Here is a 21,916-nt window from a genome sequence, read left to right as displayed (position 1 = left end):
GGATTGCTTTGGTATGGTTTATTACTGGTTTTGAAAGATGTCCCACCACCACCTATAGCTGCTCTTCTACGCTTCGGAACAGATGTTGGCTTGAGGTCAAAGGTGTGTGTGATGATTTGCATGCCTGTTAATCCTTGAGGAATGAACGATCTGTAGCATTTGCAGGTGGCAAAGAAGCAAAGAATGGAAATGAGATTTGAACTGCCCTTGTGGAGAGGTTGAAGGAAACCCCCAGGGGCTTAATGGAAGAATGAGAGTCTCTTGATTAGTACGAACTTCATATCAGCCATGTTTCTTTGCCAGTGGGGTGGGGGAAAGCAGGGTGAGATACATTGTTTTTTCCACTGCTCAATGCACAAAGAAGCTGGTGAATCTCTTTCCCATAGATTTATTTCATGTCGTCGGCAGAAGCGCCAAATGCCTTTTCCTGGACTGTACCATCTTTCTTGAAGAAGAGTAGGGAGAGGGTTGTAAACTTCCCTGCACATTGAAAAACAGCAGGTTGACAGGTTAGGTCAAACCCATCTTCCCATTTGTGTGTGTGTGTGTGTGTGTGTGTGTGTGTGTGTGTGTGTGTGTGTAGTTCTACAAGAAGTATGTTTAACATGCTTTGCAAGCCAGGGTGCAGTCAGGTAAGGAGAAGTGGGTTTCTTTTTATTTTCTATTTCCTATAAAAATAGATGCCCCTCCAATCTCACATCATATATAGATGGGGCACATATCTGGATAAAATGCACAGGCCTCACTGCATCCAGCTTGGCATGTAGATGTCATTCGTTCTTTTATGTATGGGAAGGCTCCCCACCATCAGAAAAGCATTGACATGTGCAAATTGCGCACACACCCCTGCAGCCTGAAATGGTACAGCCCAGAAAAGGCTTCACCACTTGATTCTACTGAGCATATAAAACTTGTCCTCTGGTATATGTGCATACAAGGCCCCTTCTGTACTTGGGAGAGAACTTAGGAGTTGCACATTTCTCAGTGCAAGTTCTGGGGTGTCTTGCAGTTGGATCTGGTACAGACTAAGGATTGGCGAAGTCTTAGAGGCCCCCGACGTCTGGCTGATATCTCCAGAGCTTCTGAATGCGACAGATTTACCAAGAAGATGTGCCTTCTCTTCCTCCCCCAAATGTCATATTTTAGTGCACCTGCCCTTCGACTTCCTGCTGGCGGCTGTGGTGCTTCCTTCCTGCCTAAGCAATCAAACAGCAGCACCGCCTCAGCGACAGCAGAGAAAAGAAGGCTCCATCCAGGCGTGAACTGGGAACCCCAGATGTGAGTTTTCACTGATGTGAGTGAGGAAGAGGAGGAGGTGGAGGCAGTGGTGGTGCAGGAGGAGTACTTAGGTGCTGACCCTTGTCCTGGCAATGCCATATTCTAGGTGGTTGGGTTCTGGTCCCTGGGTCCCATGGCAGAAGGAGCTGAGTTCCAGCTTCTGGAATTGTGCAGGGGGCACAAAGAGGCAGGAATGGCAGTGCAAATGGCTGGGCTGAGGGGGGGTGGGATTCTGGGGGGAGACGGAAAAGACTTTTTCACGTGGGTGTTAGTTTGGAGTCTGACTTTTTTCCTCCCAAGCGTCCCAGTGAGTGTAGCGTAACCAGTGACCGGGACCACCGACTCAAGTTTGTAAAAATTCAGTTTTGACACTGCAAAATATAGAAATAATTGAGAATTGAAAACGATGTGTTGGAGGTGGTGTAGTCATACACCAGTAAACTGTTTAGTTCACTTTGGCTATAATCTTGGGTCCATGGCCCTTGTTGCTAGCTAGGCTGTGCCCATTGCCCCACCAGGGTGCGTAGGAATGCAAATTCAAACCCAGATGAACAGCGGGAAGCAATAAATTGTTTTTCTTCATTGCGCAAAGTGCTTCTTTTCCTGCTCTGTGCCTCCCCCACCCCCTGTTCTGATCACAATCTTTTTTCTGTCTTGCTACTGCATTCACTCCCTCCCTCCCTCCGTTTTATCCATCTCTGAAACTGGGTTCGCTTTGAAGGGTGTGGGGCATAATAAACGAGTAACGCTACATAGAAGAGGGCGAAAGAAATAGGACAGACGCATCCACATAACAACCTCCCTCAAATTTTGGCCTGGCACCCTCCGCCCCCAACCAACTTTCCCACCCCTTCGTTTTGCCATTTTCCTCCAGTTCCCTCCAACAAGCCAGTTTCCACCCAGTAACGGAACTCGTGGTTTGTGGTCACTTTGGCTTGTTGCCAGTGCTCCAATCAAGGGAGTAGAAGTGGGGAGACCATGTGTGTGTGTGTGTGTGTGTGTGTGTGTGTGTGTGTGTGTGTGTGTATGGAGAGAGTTTGGCATTATTCAGAGGTGTCAAACCATAGGTTTATCGCAGGCCCCATCCCTTTCCCTGCCCCCTCCCACCTACTGAATCATGAGTGGCGCCTAGAAGGTCTCTGCTAACTTCTCTTCTCCCCCTCCGCCAAGCAAGACATTGCAGCCTTGCAGCTGCAGAGTTGCAGCTGCAAATTCCCTCCTACGGCACCCACAACACAGAGCGAGGCTTTTTGCACTGGCGCCCAAATCCGGCTGTGGGTTGCTGTCACTGGCGTGAGTCACCCTTGCTCCCACGGCTGTTCCCACACACTTTTTTTCTATGCTGGGGGAGGGGCACATCAAAGAACCTTCACTTACAACCTCGGGGTTCTGGAACAGGTTTTCTCTGTAGGAAATGTGGCATGGAATGTAGTATCTGGTAAAACATTTGGATGGTTGTGTGTGGAGGTTTTTATTAACAACATTTATACCCCAAATAGGAGCCGCAGAGGCAGCTGCTTTAGACTGAATCAGACTATTGGTCCATCTTGCCCATTACTGTCAACACTGACTGGCAGCAGCTCCCCAGGGTTTGTTTCCCAGCCCTACCTGGAGATGCCTGGGATTAAACTTGGAACTTTCTGCATGCAAAGCAGATTCTCCATCACTGAGATAGAGTCGTACCTTGGAAGTTGAACGGAATCCATTCTGGAAGTCTGTTTGACTTCCGAAATGTTCAAAAACCAAAGCGTGGCTTCTGATTGGCTGCAGGAAGGGTCTCATTCCTGCCAGCAACTGTGCTGCACTAACCGAAGTTTGCAGGTTCAGTTCAAGGGAAGCCCCACATAAAGTGCATTGCAGTAATCCAATCTTGAAGTCACCAGTGCCTGAATTACTGTAAATTCTCCTAGACCAGGAATGATCAAAGCACATTTTGTACCATGTGCAGCTGGCAAAAGCCACTTCTAGTGTCTCAGGACATGCCAACACCCAAGTATAGAAGTGTCAGCTCTATGATGTTGTTTCATTCACAACTGAGCTGTCTCCACTATACCTCCTAACCCAGCAATTTAATCCACTTAAGTTTCTAGTCCACAGCAATCTTTTTAGTTGGAGTACCTTGACAAAACCTATGTCCATTTTTAAATTATTTTGTTTACATCTGTCTCTCTTCCCTGGTGCTCAAGGAGGCGTGGGGAGGGTTCCTAGACCCAGGCCAGTTTGGCTTCAACACAGTGGCTGCCTCAGGTGCCTACAGACTAGGGGTGGGGGAGAAATCCAATTCAGTTGGCTTTTCTCTGTTGGCATTAAGTGAACCTACCTAATCCACACTTACTGAAGCTGTACATGAACTGAAACAAAGCCATCTTTTGAAATTCGCACTCTTCTGAATTTTGCAATGCAATTCTCTAACCAAGCAGTGCATAACAAAATGTGTATACTGGGGTAATGTTTGCATTTAAAAGGCATGTACAAGGGAAAAGGCATTGTATATGGGGAAACTGCATTGCAAAACTATGTGTATTTAGGGAAATGAGTGAGATCTCCACACACAAACATACACTGCTCCTTTCAGGCAGCTGGGGATGGCAAAACCCTATCAATTTGGGTTTCTCTCTTTTTCTCATTTTTAGTCTTATGTTCAGTTCTCCACATTAATTTGCAATTTTTTTTAAAAAAAAGCCTCAAGAAAATTGATTTGAGTGCAAATGTCTCCTAATAGACACATCTGAAAGCAATTCTGTTAGCTAACTTCCCTATCTATTCCCCGTCGTGGTCACTTTTGCGGCAAACCATGATGCTGTTGTCTGTCTGTTGTCTCTTGCTCAACTCCAGAATGTGTATACCTGCCTTGACTTTGTGAATTAGCATCCTGCTGAAAGGTACTGTGGATCATAGCCTAGAACCCCATTTGTATCTCCAAGCTTGTATTGAATTTGGGGGATCCCTTCTTTCTAAAGCCGCCTTGACCCACCCACCTCAACCATTTTCTTTTGGCCCAGCATCTTGGAGATTTCTTGTGCACCCTGCTGCTGCATGCAGTTAAGCGGCCTGTCAATTGGGTTATTTTCACAGGACCACTGCTCGCTCTGTTGTGCTCCCTCCTGTTCTCGCCTCCCTGGCTGATATGTGGTGATCTCTGTGGTCTATCAGTAACGATGGGATTAGCACATGCATTTGAAAGAGAGTTCTCTCTGCACTATTGATTGCCTTCCAGCTGCAAATCATAAGGGAACAAGGTTGCGTAAGGCTCAGTATATCTCTGTGCACACAGGGCAATGGTGAGGCCCTATAGGCCATGTTGTTCCGCCCTGAGTGAACAGAGTATTCAGCCTAGCCCTAGAATGTTTCCCTAGAGCCAACCTACCCACAGAGTCAAACAGCAACTCTTTGGGACTCAAATCCCCCAGAACGCAGGCTGATGCAGAGGAAGGGGGCAGCCAAGGTCTCGGAGGGCTAAGCCAGCTGGGGAGCCCTGAAAGACTTAAGCTGTCATGCAGAAAACGCCCTGGGCCTCTCAGCCGACCAAGGACTCCCGCCCCGGCCTCAGACAAGCTATGCAGGCCTGCTGGGGCACCTGCCTAAGCTATATAAGTATCATGAAGATAACTTTTTGCTACAATTTTGGGAGTTCTCTCCCCCTCTTTTTTTCTTTGCTTCCACAGACGGATGCCAGCCATTGGCTAAACTGGGATTCTTATATCTGTTTATACCCTAGGAGTTTGGGATAAGTCGTTAGTCTAGCTAGAGCAGAACACAGTGCACAAGACTATCAGTGAGTTGCTTACTGAAATGCCAAAATGAAATTTAGACTGTATAAATTTGCAGAGCATTCACTGAGACAACATGATGCGCTACTCAAATTTTTTTAAAAAATGAGGGAGGGCTTTTAAATTTGACCAAGGCAGAAAAAAAGCCTTGCGCTTTCCTTTGTGATTTGCCAGCGCTTCATTGGCAGATTGGGCAATAATTATTGGCAGGCAAGTGGAAGGCTGTAAAAAGGATTCCGTGATAGGAAATTTGAAGAGCATTATTGTAGTGCAGGCCTGGCAAACTTTGCGTTTTTTTAGAATCTACTTTGGATTTTTGCTAGAACCCCACAGTTCACTGGCCAGAGGCGGACACAAAACAGTAGCTTGGGTCAGAGTCAGACACAAAATAGTGGCCAGTGGGGTGGAGCCAGTTATTTCTTGAACCCCATGAGCCACACATATATATGAACATATATGAATAAAAATTAGCACGTGGCTGTAGAACGGGGATTCTAACAACCTAAATTTGGAGGGGGGAATCTTTTTGTTAACTGTTGTCTGGAGTGAAAAACACTTGCCAATCTATTGCCAATCATTCCATGGTCTACCAGTTGAGACGTCCACACCTGCTAAGGCTTTGGCCTGAAGAACAGCAACCAAGACGCTCCTTCCTCTACCTGTTGGATACTGAATGGTCAAGTTCCCATTCAGGAAGAGAGAACAAATGCCTCTCTGCTGCCCTGTCTCCTAACATTCCAGCATTCATCGGGCCTAGCGAAGGGGCTGCTACCACATCACAATGTAAGCAAGCCCAAGCTGTTCTCCTCCCCCCCACTCCGCTATCTTTTGTGGCATGCTGCTGCTACTACATAGTGTGAAAACCCACTATGACACCCAAACACTGTCAAAACTCAAATTCTGAATAAGACATTTCAATAAGCTGGATTTTCTGGGTGGATAGGGACCGGGACAAACAGTTATATTTGGTTTCATTATCTGTTTAACACACACCGAGAACTTGAATTTGGCTGTTTCCCCACAGGGCTATTGACATGTTGTGCCGCTAAGCTGCTCAATGCTGTTTTTCGCCTTGGAGTTTGCACCTGCCCTGACTCCAAGATACTGCTACTGTCCCCCTTGCAGGTGGCATGGATGACATCTTCTGGGTGCTGGCATTTACTGTCCCACTTCTGGCGATTCTACTTGTGCTTTGCATTGACTGCCAGGACCCTGAATTAGACAGTTAAGTCTCTTCTGCCCTCCCCAAACTTCCTTTCCCTGAGGAGCAAACAGTTCCCGACTTCTCCATTCATTGCTCTCCCCCCAGTGAACTTCTTAATTACATTGGTGTCTCTTTCCCTCTCTCACAACAGCACCATCTGTTGATGATTACCAGTACAAGTAAGTAAGTTAGTGACTGATTGGGGTTTACTTTGGGGGTAAAATGTATGTGTGTGTGTGTGCGCGCGCAAACCAGAGCTTGGGGAGGGGTTTGGAAAATGGATGCATGTTCTAAGGTGGCCAGATGCAACGGGCAGCTTCTACCCCAGAAGGAAAAGGTGCATTTCTTCTCTTTTGCACCACTAGGAAGGTACAGAGGTCCTGCCTTCTGTCTACTCCCCTCACCCCAACTCTAATATACAATTCCCAAAGTCGCAAAGCACATGGATACTGCATGAAGGCCACTTTTTGATACAGTGGAGGAAAGGGAAATTGTTTGTGGTGTTAGCATGCTACTCTTTCAAGTGCTTTGCATGCAGAAGGTCCCAGGTTCAGTCCCTGGCATCTCCTAGTAGGGCTGAGAAAGCCTCTGATCTGAAACCTTGTACAGCCCATGTCTGTCAGTGTAGACCCCAGGGATAAGGAACCCTGTGGCCTTCCGGAAGTTGCTAGACTATAATACTCCCTGGCTATTGGGAGGGTGGGGCTTGAGGCTGGTGGACGTTGGGAGTCCCAACAGTAGCTGGAGAGCCCGGGGTTCCCCATCCATGGTGCAGGCCGTTCTCTACAGAGTGAGGTTGGCCAATGGCCTGGCTCTGCAGAAAATAGCTTCTGATGTTTCATCCAAAACCTGGAAGGGGAGAGTTTCTTGTGCTGTTTTGGGGAGCAGAGTGATATGTCTCTCAAGCATGATTCCTGTACTGTCCGTGAAAAGAAGAATGATTAATGCATTGCCCCCACAGACCTTCAACTAGTGCACGGAGTAAAACCTTCAACATACGACGTCCTCCCTGTGAGTAGCTGCCCATTCAGTACTATTTTTAAATTGAAAGGCTGGCTTGTAGTCTCCTGCTTTATCTGCTCTTGGTTGTTGTTGTTGTTGTTGTTGTTGTTGTTGTTGTTGTTGTTGTTGTTGTTGTTGTTGTTTCTTCTTCTTCTTCTTCTTCTTCTTCTTCTTCTTCTTCTTCTTCTTCTTCTTCTTCTTCTTCTTCTTCTTCTTCTTCTTCTTCTTCTTCTTCTTCTTCTTCTTCTTCTTTACCATCACTGAAGTCTCTGGGAAGCTGATACAGCCATATGGGGTCTCATTGAACAAATCTGCCCCACTGTTCTGCCTCAGCACCACCACCACCTTGACAAGCCACAATCTTACAGGATTCCTAACAATATCCTCTGCTCCAAACTTACAGCTTTTAGATCTGAAATGCCATTGATGGCTATGGTCTACCTCCACAGTTGGAGGCAACAATGCTTCTGAATACCAGTTGCTGGAAACCACAGGAAGTGAAAGTGCTGTTGACCACTTTGTGAACAGGATGCCAGACTAGATGGGCCATTGGCCTGATCTAGTAGGCTCTTCTGATACTCTTAAATTCAACACGGCATGATCTTTTGGCCCATTGCCAGTCAGAAGCAAACTACATGTGATACTAATTTGTGAGAATGTCAGGGGTTTTGTTTTGTTTTGTTTATTTAATAGCCATGAGCTGCTGTGCATGTGACTCCCCTCTCCAAATTTTCATTGGGAACCCCCTCCCTCAGACTAATATAATAGCTGTGGTGAGGCGATAGGGCCTATTTCCTTACTTATTTTAGAGTGGACGCTCGGGTTGCGAATGTGATCCGTGCGGGAGGCACGTTTGCAACCCGCAGCGCCACATCTGCGTACGCGCGGGTCGCGATTTGGCGCTTCTGCACATGCGCAAAGTGTGATTTAGTGTTTCTGCACATGTGTGAGCGCCAAAACCCGGAAGTAACCCATTCCGGGACTTCCGGGTTCAGCACGGTGCGCAACCCGAAAACGCGCAACCTGAAGCGGCCGTAACCGGAGGTATGACTGTATTAACAAAACCCAACTCCCACTTAGTGGTTTTCCTAAAACCTTACCACTGCCAGCATTTAATATCACTTATACCCTTTGCACCTTTAACGCACCAATAATCCTAATGGTAACTGCGATATAGGCGTGGTCCGTAGTTACTATATTTAACAAAGGTATTAACATCTATGTATTGCAAGCTTCTATAGTACACCAGCTTATGGGGTAACTTTAATATAGTACTGTCTTTTTAGATGGTTATACACTGTACTAATTTGTTAGTGTTATAGTCGTACCTCGGGTTACGAGCACCTCGGGTTACGAACTCCGCAAACCCGGAAGTATTTTCGCTGTGCGCGTGTTCTGCGCATGCACAGAAGCAGCGCGCACGGTTTGCGCATGCGTAAAGCACAAAAATCGCAGAAATTGCGCTTTGCGCATGCGCAAAATGGCGCTTTGGGTTACGACCATTTCGGGTTACAAACTGCGTCCCGGAACAGATCGTGTTCGTAACCCGAGGTACCACTTTACTTTGATTCCAAAAGCTTACTTTGCACTACTATTACAGCTTTGAGAAAGCAGTTAGTTACCCCATTAAAACACTTTTGCCAGATTGCCCTTGTATTTACTTCGCCCTGGTTGTGCCTCACCAACACTATAACTGAGGACTTTCACTGAAGCCTTTGTTTTAACCCCTACTGATGTACTGAGAAGCACATGTCTTCTTTTACTGTACTGGAATCTATACTCTTGCTTTCATTCCAGACACCAGAGTCCAGCAGCCAAAAGTGTCATGTACCCCTGCCCTCTTGGCAGAGGCGGAGCTAGCTGCTCTGGCACCCGGAGCAGCGAACATGCTGTGCACCCGGGGGTGGGGCAAGCTGGGGGCGGGGCTAGTTGGGCCCATGGCAAATGTCCCAGGGGGCGGGGGGCAGTGTCCCCTCCCCTCAGGGATGACACCCAGGGCGGACAGCCCCCACCACACCCCTCTTCCTCCGCCACTGCCTCTTGGTGCTGTAAATGTTGAGTGGTTCCTCTCTGCTCTTCAGCCTAAGCCAAGTGATTCACATGACTTACCCCAGCCAGTCTTTGGCCACTCTCCCTTCCCCTCAGGTCTTCTTCTTTCCTCTTCCGTGATCCAGCCTGGACTGAGCTCCTTGACTGGCCAGCACCCAGCTTTATAGTCCCCCAGTCTAGCCCCAGCCAATCACACTGTATAATTAAACATTCTAAACCTGCAACCACCAACCAGAATATGCATATCTTCTATCCTTCTTTTGCATACTGAGAGTTCCATCTCCAGCCCCTCCTCCGCTGTCAGTTAAGGTCCCCCACTGACAGTTAAACCAGATTTTACCTGACCAGAAAGAAGACTTCCCCCACCAAACACACTGCAGTGTACATCAGAATATAAATGACAAAGCACACCATTCAATACGCATTGAAAAACTGGTGAAATGAGCAGGATTTATTCACAACAGTGCAGGGGAAAGCAATTTTAATTGGGATTGTAAACTTATCAAACAGCAGTCCTGATTAATGTATTGAGGTCTCCTGTATCTTCTTTAAAACTTTTGAAAAACTTTGCTACCAGATGCCCATGGCTGCCCATCAAAACATATTCCCTTATGTGGTTTGTGAAACAAAAATAAAACACATCATAATTTTAAAACGTTTAAAACTGTGCCAACACAGCGTAAAAAATTGGAGGAAAATGTGTTCTGTTAGGAATTTACCAAATGCAGCTTACACCATTAGAGCCCAGATCTTGTGTTGTTTTAAAATTCAAATTGTTTTTAAAGGCCTGGATGGATAAAAACAAATTTCTCCCCTTGTGCCAAAAAGGCCACAAACCTGATGGGCAAGCAGCTCTCTCTGGGGAGGCCCTTTTGGATCAGAGGTGCCACCATCAAAAAGGCCTTCTCCCTAGAAGCTGCCCCCTCCTGTAGCCTGGCAGGGCCAATGAGGTAGGGCCTCTGGCTCTGAAGAGAGGAACTTAAGGTTTGAGTGGGTGTGCATGTGGGAGAAGATAACCTTTCAATTTACCTGGTCCTCCCAAGCCATTAAAGACTTGAGTGTGGCCTTTGTGATGCTGCTGCTTTTTGGGGGTGGGGGTGGGGCATGGGAGGTGAGCCAAAAGCTAGGATCTCATGTAATCCTCTCAGGTGATGGCATCTGCATTCTTCTCTTTCTTCAACCTTTCAGCCCCACCTTGGCCTGCCGTTTCATCCCAACCAGACGTGTGGAGGTAAGCAATTCCTGAACAATTTGCGAGCTGCTTGCTGAGCATCTGTCCACCCAGGCATCCCCAACACCATACACTTCTGTTTTGAGCAAAGAATAAGCTTGTTTCTGTGAGTGAGCACATGTGCTTAAAGCCTTGCCCCTCTATTACAATGGTACCTCAATTTTCGAACAACTCCGTCGATGAACATTTCGGTTTTCGAATGCCATAAACCTGGAAGTAAATGCTTTGGTTTTCGAACACGCCTCGGAAGTCGAACATGCCACGCGGCTGATCCTGAGGCCTAGGTGTTGGCTATTGAGTTTTCGGTTTTCAAATGTTTCAGAACTCAGAACGGTCTTCTGGAACGGATTATGTTTGGAAACAGAGGTACCACTGTATGTCTGCACGCAAGCAAATGTATTTTGCATGTGGGGGAACATCAGCATGTCAGTCACCGCAGGTTTGTAAAGCTGTATGCGTACAATGTTCACCACTGCCCACATTGATCCTGTAGTTTCTTGAGAAATAGTGTGTGTGTGTGTGTGTGTGTGTGTGTGTGTGTGTGTGTGTGTGTGTCCCTCCTAACCAGCTCTGATCTGGTTTGAAAACATAAACCATGTAAAGACATCCATGCTCCCTCCCTACCCCCTGGTGTGAAATGCATCCAACTGTTCTGATGTTTACATCATAGAGTAAGGCAGAATTCTAGCTCAGAGGTCCTCCAAAATGCTTGGGCAAATAAGAGCCTGACTCTGAACCCTTCCCAGTGCATCACCCATTATTATTATTATTATTATTATTATTATTATTATTACCCCACCCATCTGGCTTGTTTTCCCCCCAGCCACTCTGGGTGGCTCTCAACAGAATATTAAAAACATGATAAAACATCAAACGTAAAAAACCTCCCTAATATCTTTCACACGGGGCAGTTGATAAGAGAAAATTTTAAAAAAACCTACGACCCCCCCCCCGACTTTTGAGAAGATTTTCCTGGGTTAAAATGTAGTCTTATACGCAGGAATATACAGTACATTTAGATGCAAAAGCATCACTTGCCTTCAGCTTCAGAGAATATCTCCAGTTGGCATTCTTCCACCACCTATGGATTCCTCGTCAAAGTGGGGGTGATGGCTGGAATAAGAAAAGCATGTTGGGAGCATCATCTTGGTCCCCTTGTTATTCCATGGCCACTTTCGTACCTGTATTAACCCCTTTCCCTCTTTGTTCACAATCACAGCAGATGCCCCCCATGCAGTATTTCCTATCCAGTACCATCATACAAAGTTGAAAGGGATAATGGTGAGTTGTGAAGGAAATGGGTTTTTTTTCTTTTTGCAAGGTTTAGGAAGTGGAGGGATTGGGGGGCTTCTTTCCTACCAAAGCCTTTAAAGGCTGAGGTCAGGGAATCTAGCCACTGGGATGAATAGCCTTTTGAAGGTCTACTTCTATGAAATAGAAACGGGGGGGAGGGGCAAATGGCATTGGTCTGGGAAGCTGCAGGCACTCGGTAGGCTTAATCAGTGCCCTCCTTTTCTCTTTGTGGCATGTCCCCATCTCAGAAAGCATTCCCAGTTATGAAAACCAAGGTGAAGGTGAGTAGGAATTATTGGTTTTAAGGCCACTTTCTGGAATATACAGCTTAGCTCACTTGCATGAGTCATCTACTCGCTCTGCAGTTTTGCAGTGCTCTTGGACTTGACTGTGCCTCATCGTGACTGGATTCCGCAGGCTGGTTTTGGCTCAATGTTGGGGTGGGGGCTCCCAGTATATGTGAATGTAAGCTCATATGCATATCCGGTCTCTGTGCTTCCAGTACAAGCTGGTGCCACTGATGATGAAGATAATGATGACAACTATGTCCCTCCATACATGTAAGTCTGGTGTTTTTTTTGGGGGGGGGGAGTCAGAGGTCAAACCTTATAATGGATTTTAGCTGGGTCATTCATAGGAACCTGTTGGCACACTACGTACTCTGCATCTATAAAATCCCCAGCATCTCTGCTTGATGGATTATATACCACCTTTCTTCTGCTTGCTCAATCAGTGTTGTTCACTGCTTAAAGCAGTGGATAGGGAATGTGTGGTTGTTGGACTGCAGCTCCCATCAGCTCCAGCCAGCACAGCCAAAGGCCAAGGGTGATGGGAGTTGTAGTCCAGCCAAATCTGCACTACTGTGCAGAACGGATTCCATTTTCTAAATCTGCATACTGGCAAATTTACATTTGCACAACTACAGCGGACCAAAGCACTTCGCTGCTTTCGCACATCAAATCCACTTTGGAAAAAAATTGCGCATTTTGCAGTAGGGAAGGTGGCAGGGGAATATGAAAAATGTTCAACCAGCAGCAGTTAATATGTTATAAATGGATGGCAAGACACAAACGATAAAATGTCTAAAACATCTAAAAACACCTTAAAAATGCAATTCCAGTACAAATGAAGATATATAAGCAGTGTTGGCCCTCGACCTCAGAAAACTGCTGCTAGTCAGAGCAGGCAATGCTGGGTTTCATTCAGCATGTCAACTGCTTATTTCTTGAATCAGCGCAGCACCAAAGATTCTTTTCCCTTCTCTTCCCCAGTGATGTGCTGCCAGATGCACCACTTACAGATCAAGGCAATGAAGACGGTGCTTCCACAGGTGAGTTGGCAGCAGGTGGGATGGACTGACTCCCTCCTGGCATCGGGGCTGGGGTTCTCTTGGAGGGCATGGTGGTAACCTATCTGTCTTAAAATTCAGGGTCATCTAAATGTAGCATTCATCTCTCTCCCACCTTACATCCAAGGAACTCAGATGTAAACGGCTCCTCCCCTCTCCCATTCAATCCTCACAGCAACCCTGCAGAGTAGGCTAGGCTAAGAGACAGTGCCTGCTCCAAGGTCACCCAATAAGCCCCTTGGCTGAGTGGAGATTGAACCCTGGTCTCCCAGGTCCTGCTGCAACACCCTAACCCAGTGATAGCCAACTTGACCCTCCAGCTGTTTTGGGGACTACAACTCCCATCATCCCTAGCTAACAGGACCAGTGGTCAGGGATGATGGGAATTGTAGTCCCAAAACAGCTGGAGGGCCATGTTTGGCCATCACTGCTGCATCACAGTGATTCTAAATGAGAAAGTAACATGGGACACAATTGGGAAAGGGCAGTGTTTAAAGTGCTTCCGATTTTTCCTTTTCAGATTCCCTAGGGGGGCAGTATGAGAATGTGCTTGAGTGTGAGCGGAATTCGCCCGGTGAGTGTGGAAAGTAGATCTATGGGGCCCGGGTAGTCAGGAATGAGGGCATAGGATGGCATTGAAAATGGAGGTGGGTTTGTACACGCCATGCCGGGCACAGCTAGATGTATCATTAGGCAGAATCAGGGCCAGGCAGAATCGGGTGGGTGGAAGGTTCATTTTTTGGTGTCCCAGAGCATTCAGTCGAGCTTACTCCCTAGTAAGGGCATTTAGGGTTGCAGATAGAAGCAACTAACTGAAAGATCCAGCCAATGCTGGATCCAACCCTTTTGCACTAGTTGCCGGAGACTTATATTTAAAAACCTTTCTATGAGCACCCTTGCTTCCAATTTCTTGAAGAAAGTATAATAATTTGCATAGCTCCTGCAAAGCAGTACACCTTCTTGGCAAAAATCATAAAAATGCTGGGTGCTGCAGGTTTAATTGTGCTGAGCAGATGGCCCACATAAACTACTGCTTATGTGTCCATCCCTGAGGCTGAATCAAGGAGCTTTGTGGTTGTGAAAGGGGACTTGAAACCGGGTCTTCTTGAGTTAAACCAGCTCCTTTATGCTGTCTCTGCTGTGACTGAGCAAGGGAGAGGCACTCCTGAGGTGGGTGCAGTGAAGGGTGGTCTGTCAGGACAAGCAGAGCACTTCCCCACTAAGCTCAGTCTGTCCTCAGCCCAACCCCTTTTAATGACCTCCTTCCTTACAAGTGGTCCAAGAGGTATCGCCATCTGCTAGACTCTTCTGCCTTAATTTCAGGGTTGCCCTTGTCAAACTCAGCAGGAAGGAAGGGTGTGGAGAAAACTAGAATGAGTTGGTTCCACCCATCACTGGGTCTGGCTCCCCCTACTGTTGACCTCCCTGCCTTCATTAAACCTTAATTAAATCTTCCATTTTCTCTCGCCGTCAAAGGTGAATATGTCAACGTACTAGAACCAGAAGCTACCATCCTGGGTCCTTGTTTTGGTGAGTAGAAAAAGCCTGCTGTGTGGGCCTGCTAGGAAGTTCTTCCCTTCAGCAACACACTCATTTAATTTCCCTATAGCCCCTCATTATCCAGTTCTCTGGCTAATTGCCTGAGGGCTATGAGTGGGGCCGTATATCTCCCTGTCGTAATTTTAAGTCCTCTTACATTTTCCTGTAGTTGGCAGTGGCACCAGTGATCGGGAAAGTGAAGATGACACTCCGGACTATGAGAATGTCTGAGGTATCTGGATTCTGGTGTCTGTTTCGGGTGGGGTACGGGTGGGGTGTGTGGGGGTGGGGGTGTGGCTTCATATATATGATAGAGGGCAACCCTAGAACCTGCATGCCAGCAATTACCTCTGAGCATTTGTAGACTCTTAACCAACATTTATTTCTCCCTAGGTTGAAAGGTTCATTTGCCGGTTGCTCCAGTCACCTATATGCAGGATTCATTACCTTGTTGACCTAAGGACACTGTCTTCCCAGTCATCTTCAAATATTGCCGTAACTTATTGCCCTCCTTTGCACTTTGGCTGACACATCCTGAGATTTTTCCACAATACTATAGAATCTTGGTAGCAAGATTCAGAAGCTTGACTGTCCATGTGGAACTGGTCTTCTAACACTTCCTCCCCACAAAGCCCGCAAAGCATTCTGGGTTGTTTATGTCTCTTGGCTAAATAAAGAACTGGTAATTCCATCATTGTTGTACTTGAAAGGGAATGGGTGCAGGATTATGGATGGGGAGAGATGCCTAGAAGGGTCTGAACAGAGTCTGCAGGGGTCAGGTGAACAGATAAGTCTTGGCAATCGCTAAACAGTGCACTGGGATCCTAACTTTGGTTTCTACTTCAACTGAAATGAACCTTAGCGGTTCCTCGCTTCCTTGAGCACTTCAGCCTGCATTCAGTTACTTGGGATGACAGAGTATTAGAGACAATTCCCAACAGTTTACTCTTGCTTCCTCGACTTGGGGTGCTTGCACAAAAGGCTTTTTATGTGGACTCACTGTGCTTCATCCACTCTTATTTATGCTCCATCTTTCAGTTTTCAAAAGCGTGGCACCTGGGCTATGGTTGCCAGATTTTTTTCAATAAATCCGAGGGCACTTTTTTCTTTTCTTTTTTTGAAGCTGAGTAGCAACAGGGAGTCAGTAGTGGGGATGGTGAGGAAAAGACCCTGGGCCCAAGCACACATGCATATTGTATAAACGAGCAAAGCCCATCTTTCGCACCCTGTGAAACATAAATGCGCAGAGTTTTTAAAAAACTGGGCAATGGCTGCCCGCCCTGCAGCTCCCGAGCCTCCCCCGTTCTGTCAAAACAAAGGGGGAAGAGGGCAGGGGCAGGCTCGGGAGTCATGGGTGGGCAGTGTGCCGTTGCCGAGTTTTTAAAAAAACTGCGCATTTATGTTTCACAGGGTGCGAAAGAAGGGATTTGCACCTTGCCCGGCAGAGAAACCACGTGCCTTGCGCCCCTCCTGGGCAACAGCCACCTGCCTGCAACTCCCGAGCCTCCCCCATCAGTCAAAACAAAGGGGGAAGGGGGCAGGAGAGCTGTACCGCCAGACATCCCTGGTTCGCCTTCGGCAGTGGCAGTGGCAGCCAACAGCCCGCAGCCAGCCAGAGCCAACTGCGCTACCAGGCTGGCTCTGGGCTGCTGAGGTTGCCGCTGCCACGTTTCCCGGGGACAGATTTGCAAATCTGGGGACATTCCGGGGACGGAATTTGTCCGGGGACAGATTTGCAAATCTGTGGACTGTCGCCGGAAACGGGGGGTGTCTGGTAACCCTAACCTAGGCAGTTTCCATCATTAAAGTAACAAGCAGTGCTTTTTTCTGGGGGTATGCAGGGGTACGCATACCCCTAACATTTTGTGAATTTAAGTTTGGCCTCATTGAGGGGCAGTATTTCAATATGAGTAGGGAATTGACATTTTTTAAGGAAAGAAAGCACTGGTAACAAGTCTTTTTTTTTTTTAAGAGAGCATTAAATCAAGCCGATCAAACAGATCCACTAGGAGATGGAAATTAAAGGAGGCCAAAAGCTTATCAGAATAAAGAAAATGTATGGGTGCCTTCTAAACTCCAGAGAAACACTTGCCTTCTGTGCAACACAGTAGAGCAGTGTTTCTCAACCAGTGTGCCTCCAGATGTTTTGGGACTACAACTCCCATCATCCCTAGCTAGCAAGACCAGTGGTCAGGAATGATGGGAGTTGTAGTCCCAAAACATCTGGAGGCACACTGGTTGAGAAACACTGCAGTAGAGGATGATGGGGATGCAGGCTACTGGATTATTTTATTTTTGCTTTTCCTTGAATTCAGAGTCCTGAAGGTATTGCTGCTCATTTTGTGAACAAGAGTCATATAATACCCACACCTGCCCACCTCCATTCGCGTCTAAGTGGAACGTTGGTTGGGGGAACCTCTTCTGCTTACGTGGAGTTGGGATGCACTGATGGATATGGAACAAGTCACAGCCCCTGCCGCTCTTAATCTTATCTTCCATATGTTTCGTAAGCACAAGCCTCTTGGCGCAAGACCTTTGGGGCAGAGGGTGATGCCCTGCAGCCAGGTTCTTGAACTGAATATCTGCCTGAGGCAAATGCCATTTTTATTCCCCACCCAAGTCGCCACTGGCATTCAAGATAGGCCAGATGTTTCTTGCATAATAACCACGGGAATACTGGGTAGGGACAACAACCGAGATAGAAAGGGTTGAGATCACAGGGGCAGTGCCAGGCAAGCACAAACACCCCGTTATCTTGGGGTGCCAGAGAGTGTTGAGGTGCCCACACACTCTGCTGTCTCTGCTGATAATGGAAGCAGGCACGTAAGCCGTGCCCCCTTGGCTGTGTTTTGCTGTGCTGTAAGGGACTGCCACAATCTCCAGAAGAACAGCCACTGCTTGCAGGGATGGGCTTCTTCACACTGATCTTCCTCACCTCCTTCTGCTTCCTTGGAAAAGCCGGTGAGTTGCCTGCATTGAAATTGAAGGAGGTGGGCAGCAAAGGCATCTTAAGAGTTGGAAGAGACTTTAGAGGCCAAGATCTAGTTCAGCCACCTGCTCAATGCAGGATGACACTACTGCAAGGTCGCTGGTGGTACCAGTGGCCCTCCAGATGTGTCTGGGCTACATTCCCATCATCTATGACCATTGGCTGTGTTGGCTGGGGCTGATGGGAGTCCAAGAACATCTGCAGGGCCATGGGTTATCCATCTCCAGACTGCAGCACCCTGGGCAGATGGTCCTCTAGACTCCAGCCAAGGAGTGCCCACCACTTCCCAAAGAAGTCAGTCTTAATACAACAGTAAAGGTAAAGGGACCCCGGACCGTTAGGTCCAGTCGCAGACAACTCTGGAGTTACAGTGCTCATCTCGCTTTACTGGCCAAGGGAGCCGGCGTACAGCTTGCGGGTCATGTGGCCAGCATGACTAAGCCGCTTCTGGCAAACCAGAGCAGCGCACGGAAACGGCGTTTACCTTCCCGACGGAGCGGTACCTGTTTATCTACTTGCACTTTGACGTGCTTTCGAACTGCTAGGTTGGCAGGAGCAGGGGCCGAGCAACGGGAGCTCACCCCGTCGCGGGGATTCGAACCGCCGACCTTCTGATCAGCAAGCCCTAGGCTCTGTGGTTTAACCCACAGTGCCACCCTCGTCCCTTAATACAGCAGTATTATTCACAATTATCCATTATTCTGGAAAGCAATGTGCAACCACTTAAGTGGAGTGGTTGTAGGGGCTGGCACTTGGCATGAAGTGTTGCTGGGCTGGAGAAAGGAGCAGAGAGGAGGGGGTGGACAGTGTTGTCTTTGTGACTTGCTTGTGAACCACCAGACACATTGTTTTTAACTACTGTCAGTCATCTGGGGAGCAACCTGGTGCTCCCAGCCTTTCAGTACTTTAACACAGGTACATTACCTTTCAACATGGGGATTCCATTTTCCCAGTTATATATACATCAATATATATCAATAGATTGCAATCTTGTGGGCAGTTTTTGCTGCTAGGCAATTATCAATATAATTTGGCAGTCTTTTAATGTGGAATTAAGTAAACTGTGTGTTTCATAAAGAAAAACTTTTGCTTGCCCTGAACCTATTTCAAATCAACACCATTGGGGTGACTCAAGGTCTTTCCAGATGACCTGCTCATTTGTCCCGATTTGTTTGAGAGGTGTTTAGATGGCCTTGCACCGAAGCAAGTGCAATCCAACGCTTTCGATGCCTTTCCTTGTCACTTTCCTTATCGCAAGAAGTCTGGCCTTTTGGGGAAGGAGGTTTGTTGCACGAGACCTCCCAATCCATTGCAGTTGTGGGACCTGAATTTACCTGTACAGTATGTGACTATATCCCACCCAAATACAGTGAAAGCCTGGAAGCACCCCCTGAATGAAGTTAAGTTGGCTTATCTGAATTGGAGCCTGTTGGTGCGTACGGTAACTTGACTGGCAAGAGCCTTCCAAGGATTTGGAAAAAGTCTCTTCTCGACCCTCTTAGCTGGTAGGCTTTTAGATACAGATGCATGGATTGAACCCAGGACAGTCTACAAGTAAGAGATCTGCTCACTTACTGAGCTATTTAAGCAAGATGGCCCATGGAAGACCGATCACCGGATGATCTTTGGCTGTATGGCTTCTCAGTTTGATGCCGTTTAAGATGGTCCTTAGATTTCCCCAATCATTCTATTTAGAGCCACATAGGCATCACTGATAAAGAGGAAACACATAACTTTTTTTTAAAAAAGATATATTTGTGTAAAAATCTGCATGTGCTAATTTGTATGTTTGGATGAAAATCTAGACACAATCACTATAATTGAAACAAAAATGCAATCCATCTCAACATCCTGGGGAAGACTGTTGACCTGTGTTGATGGTCCATTTCAAGGCCCTTGTCACATGGAAGACGGAATTGTAGAGCTGAAATGGTACCCCAATGGTCCAACCCCCTGCAATGCAGGAATGTGCAACTGTCCCATATGGGGATCAAACCTGCGACCTTGGTGTCATCAGCACCTTGCTCTAACCAACTGAGCTATCAGGTGTCTAATGGTTGTACTTTCTCAGTTAAGCAGGCAGCAACCCAGACGGAACGATAAAGTAGGATGCGCTGCCTGCCACCCTAAGGCCAGTTCGCACATGCCTGCATATTCATTGATTTCTCAGCACTTGCCAAACGGCAGCTGACTGTGAGACCTGACTCCTAAGAAGAGGAGTGCTCTTCTTATGTGTCTGTTCTGTGTTGCTTGACCCAGCCGGGAAGCTGCAAGTGCAGGCCGAGCCCTCTCTGGTGAAAGCTGCGGTTGGAGATGATGTCTTGCTGAATTGCATCTTTACCGTGGATGAGCCTACCGTGGACCTCAGCCGACTCACAATCCTCTGGTTCCACCGGGGCAGGCAGCTGGCGGAATTTGACGATGTGGTGACCACCTCCAGGGAAGGTGTCAGCCTGAGCCGGGAAGAGCTGGGGAATGGCAACGCGTCCTTGCTCATCTCCCGGGTTGGCACTGGAAACTCTGGCAACTACAGATGCTACGTCACATACACGCCGGAAGTGCGCATCCGGGAAGTGACTTTGCAAGTTGCAGGTAAGAGAGGTGGATGGTGTGGCAGGTGGTGTGTGTGTGTGTGTGTGTGTGTGTGTGTGTGTGCAACCAAGCACCAGCAGGACTACTTTTAAGGTCTGGCTGCCTCGGAATACGCCCCAGGATCATGCAGCACTCTTTACTGGGGCAGGCGATAATATATTTTTTTTTCATCTCCCCAGCTCCATTTTTAAAGTTATATTTCCTACATTGCTGGATTGAAGGCAATTATTATCCAAATGTACAACAAAAGTCACCTTGCCATCCTCTTATAATTCAGAGTATAACAGCTGCAGAATCCCTTTCACACACAGCCACAAGATGATATTATCTACACAATATCAGCAAAGAATCAAACAAAACCGCACCCATCAATTCCAAGTGAAATAATTTACAATCAATAGCAAATAGCCACAGGTTGACACAGAATTGCGTGGCTATCCTAGAAACCCATCTCCACCCATTCTTCACTGCTCTTTCTCTGACTCCCACCCCCTTCAGTAAATATCTATTCCTAGCCTTCATTTCTTTCGAAAGAGGGAGGCTTGTTTTCCTCTGGAAACTTCCAATATGCAGCCTTTACCTTCTACATTGGTTCATTTTATTTCCAGTTTAATTGGGTTTATAATCACATTTTAAAAATTAAGTCAGCCTAGCTAACATCTATAAATCTTAGATGTCAAAAAAAAGACACTCACCTGTCTTCCCCCTGCTCCCCACATAATGTTAGTAATTTGGGGTACATTAAAGGCATACATTTTGCACCATACAAGAAAGGCTTTTGTTCTCTTCTATACAAATAGCTCCTGCCTTGATTTGCCTGCAGGTGGTGTGCCTTATCACCCCAGGTGACTAGGCAGGTACGGTAGCTATTAACAAAGCCATATCAAACAGAGGTGGAGAAAGACTTGCCAATGCCTAAACATTACTACGGTGCCTTGTAATTCTGCGTAGCAATATCAAGTTTTCGGAATTTGTATGGATTGTGTTTCCACATGGGAGAAGTACAGAAGATGGTGATGGGTCCATCGCAAGAGTCTCAGCTTTGATTTTGGTGTTTAATTAATTCATTTCTAACCCTACTGTGTTGGATGCTGATCTTACTTAATTCCCTGCAGACCCTGAGGAACAGCTGGAAGATTCCCTTTCATCCCCATGTCTCAGCCGTCCAGATATCCTGAGCAAGCTGGGTCAAATTGTGGAAGCTGTGAAGCAACTTGAGGCCAAGCTCCAGGAGCTCGTGAGCAGCAAGAGTGCCACAAGATGCAGTCCTGAAGCTGCCCCCCTGCCATAGCTGCCAAGTTTTCCCTTTTCTCGCAAGGAAGCCTATTCAGCATAAGGGAAAATCCCTTTAAAAAAGGGATAACTTGGCAGCTATGCCCCCTGCCCCCGCCAGAGCCCTCACGCTGATCACATTTCTGCACTGCTGCAAATCAAAATAGGCTTGAAACCCATTTAGCTTAAACTTACCGTATTATCCAAGTAAATGTGGAAACTGTAGCTCTGTGATAGGGCTTAGAGTCTCTTGACAAATCATCTTAATTCCCAGGATTCCCTGGGGGGATGTTATAACCATTAAACCAGCTTCAGAATTAATACTGTGTTGAAGGGCATTGCATGTACA

The 21,916-nt window shown here is 47.0% G+C and overlaps 2 protein-coding genes across 5 annotated transcripts; both read left to right on the top strand.

Moving 5' to 3' along the window:
- Positions 1 to 136: 136 nt before the first annotated feature.
- LAT (linker for activation of T cells) lies at positions 137 to 16,630 on the top strand. Of its 4 annotated transcripts, XM_060281585.1 has the most exons (14): positions 137 to 1,294; positions 5,642 to 5,831; positions 6,073 to 6,272; positions 6,404 to 6,431; positions 7,214 to 7,263; positions 10,492 to 10,534; positions 11,748 to 11,815; positions 12,076 to 12,108; positions 12,330 to 12,387; positions 13,099 to 13,157; positions 13,696 to 13,749; positions 14,652 to 14,705; positions 14,884 to 14,946; positions 15,108 to 16,630. In XM_060281585.1, exons 3-13 carry the CDS (start codon positions 6,179 to 6,181, stop codon positions 14,943 to 14,945), a joined length of 603 nt encoding a protein of 200 aa, XP_060137568.1. In that variant the 5' UTR covers positions 137 to 1,294; positions 5,642 to 5,831; positions 6,073 to 6,178; the 3' UTR covers position 14,946; positions 15,108 to 16,630. The 4 variants fall into 4 exon arrangements, with proteins under 4 accessions (XP_060137568.1, XP_060137567.1, XP_034990797.1 ...); XM_060281584.1 differs by having other exon boundaries at positions 5,642 to 6,272; XM_035134906.2 differs by having other exon boundaries at positions 137 to 5,831; positions 6,174 to 6,272; positions 11,757 to 11,815.
- Positions 16,631 to 17,207: 577 nt separating this feature from the next.
- On the top strand, positions 17,208 to 21,888 carry LOC118095264 (CD276 antigen). Its single transcript, XM_035136364.2, has 3 exons — positions 17,208 to 17,675; positions 19,963 to 20,295; positions 21,411 to 21,888. The coding sequence occupies exons 1-3, from the start codon at positions 17,621 to 17,623 to the stop codon at positions 21,584 to 21,586; spliced, it is 564 nt and encodes a 187-aa protein (XP_034992255.1). The 5' UTR covers positions 17,208 to 17,620; the 3' UTR covers positions 21,587 to 21,888.
- Positions 21,889 to 21,916: the final 28 nt, after the last annotated feature.

Source organism: Zootoca vivipara, chromosome 13 (genome assembly GCF_963506605.1).
Source record: "Zootoca vivipara chromosome 13, rZooViv1.1, whole genome shotgun sequence".
NCBI lineage: Eukaryota > Metazoa > Chordata > Lepidosauria > Squamata > Lacertidae > Zootoca > Zootoca vivipara.
Note: the sequence above shows the minus strand (reverse complement) of the source record. Positions and strands in the feature narration are given on the sequence as shown.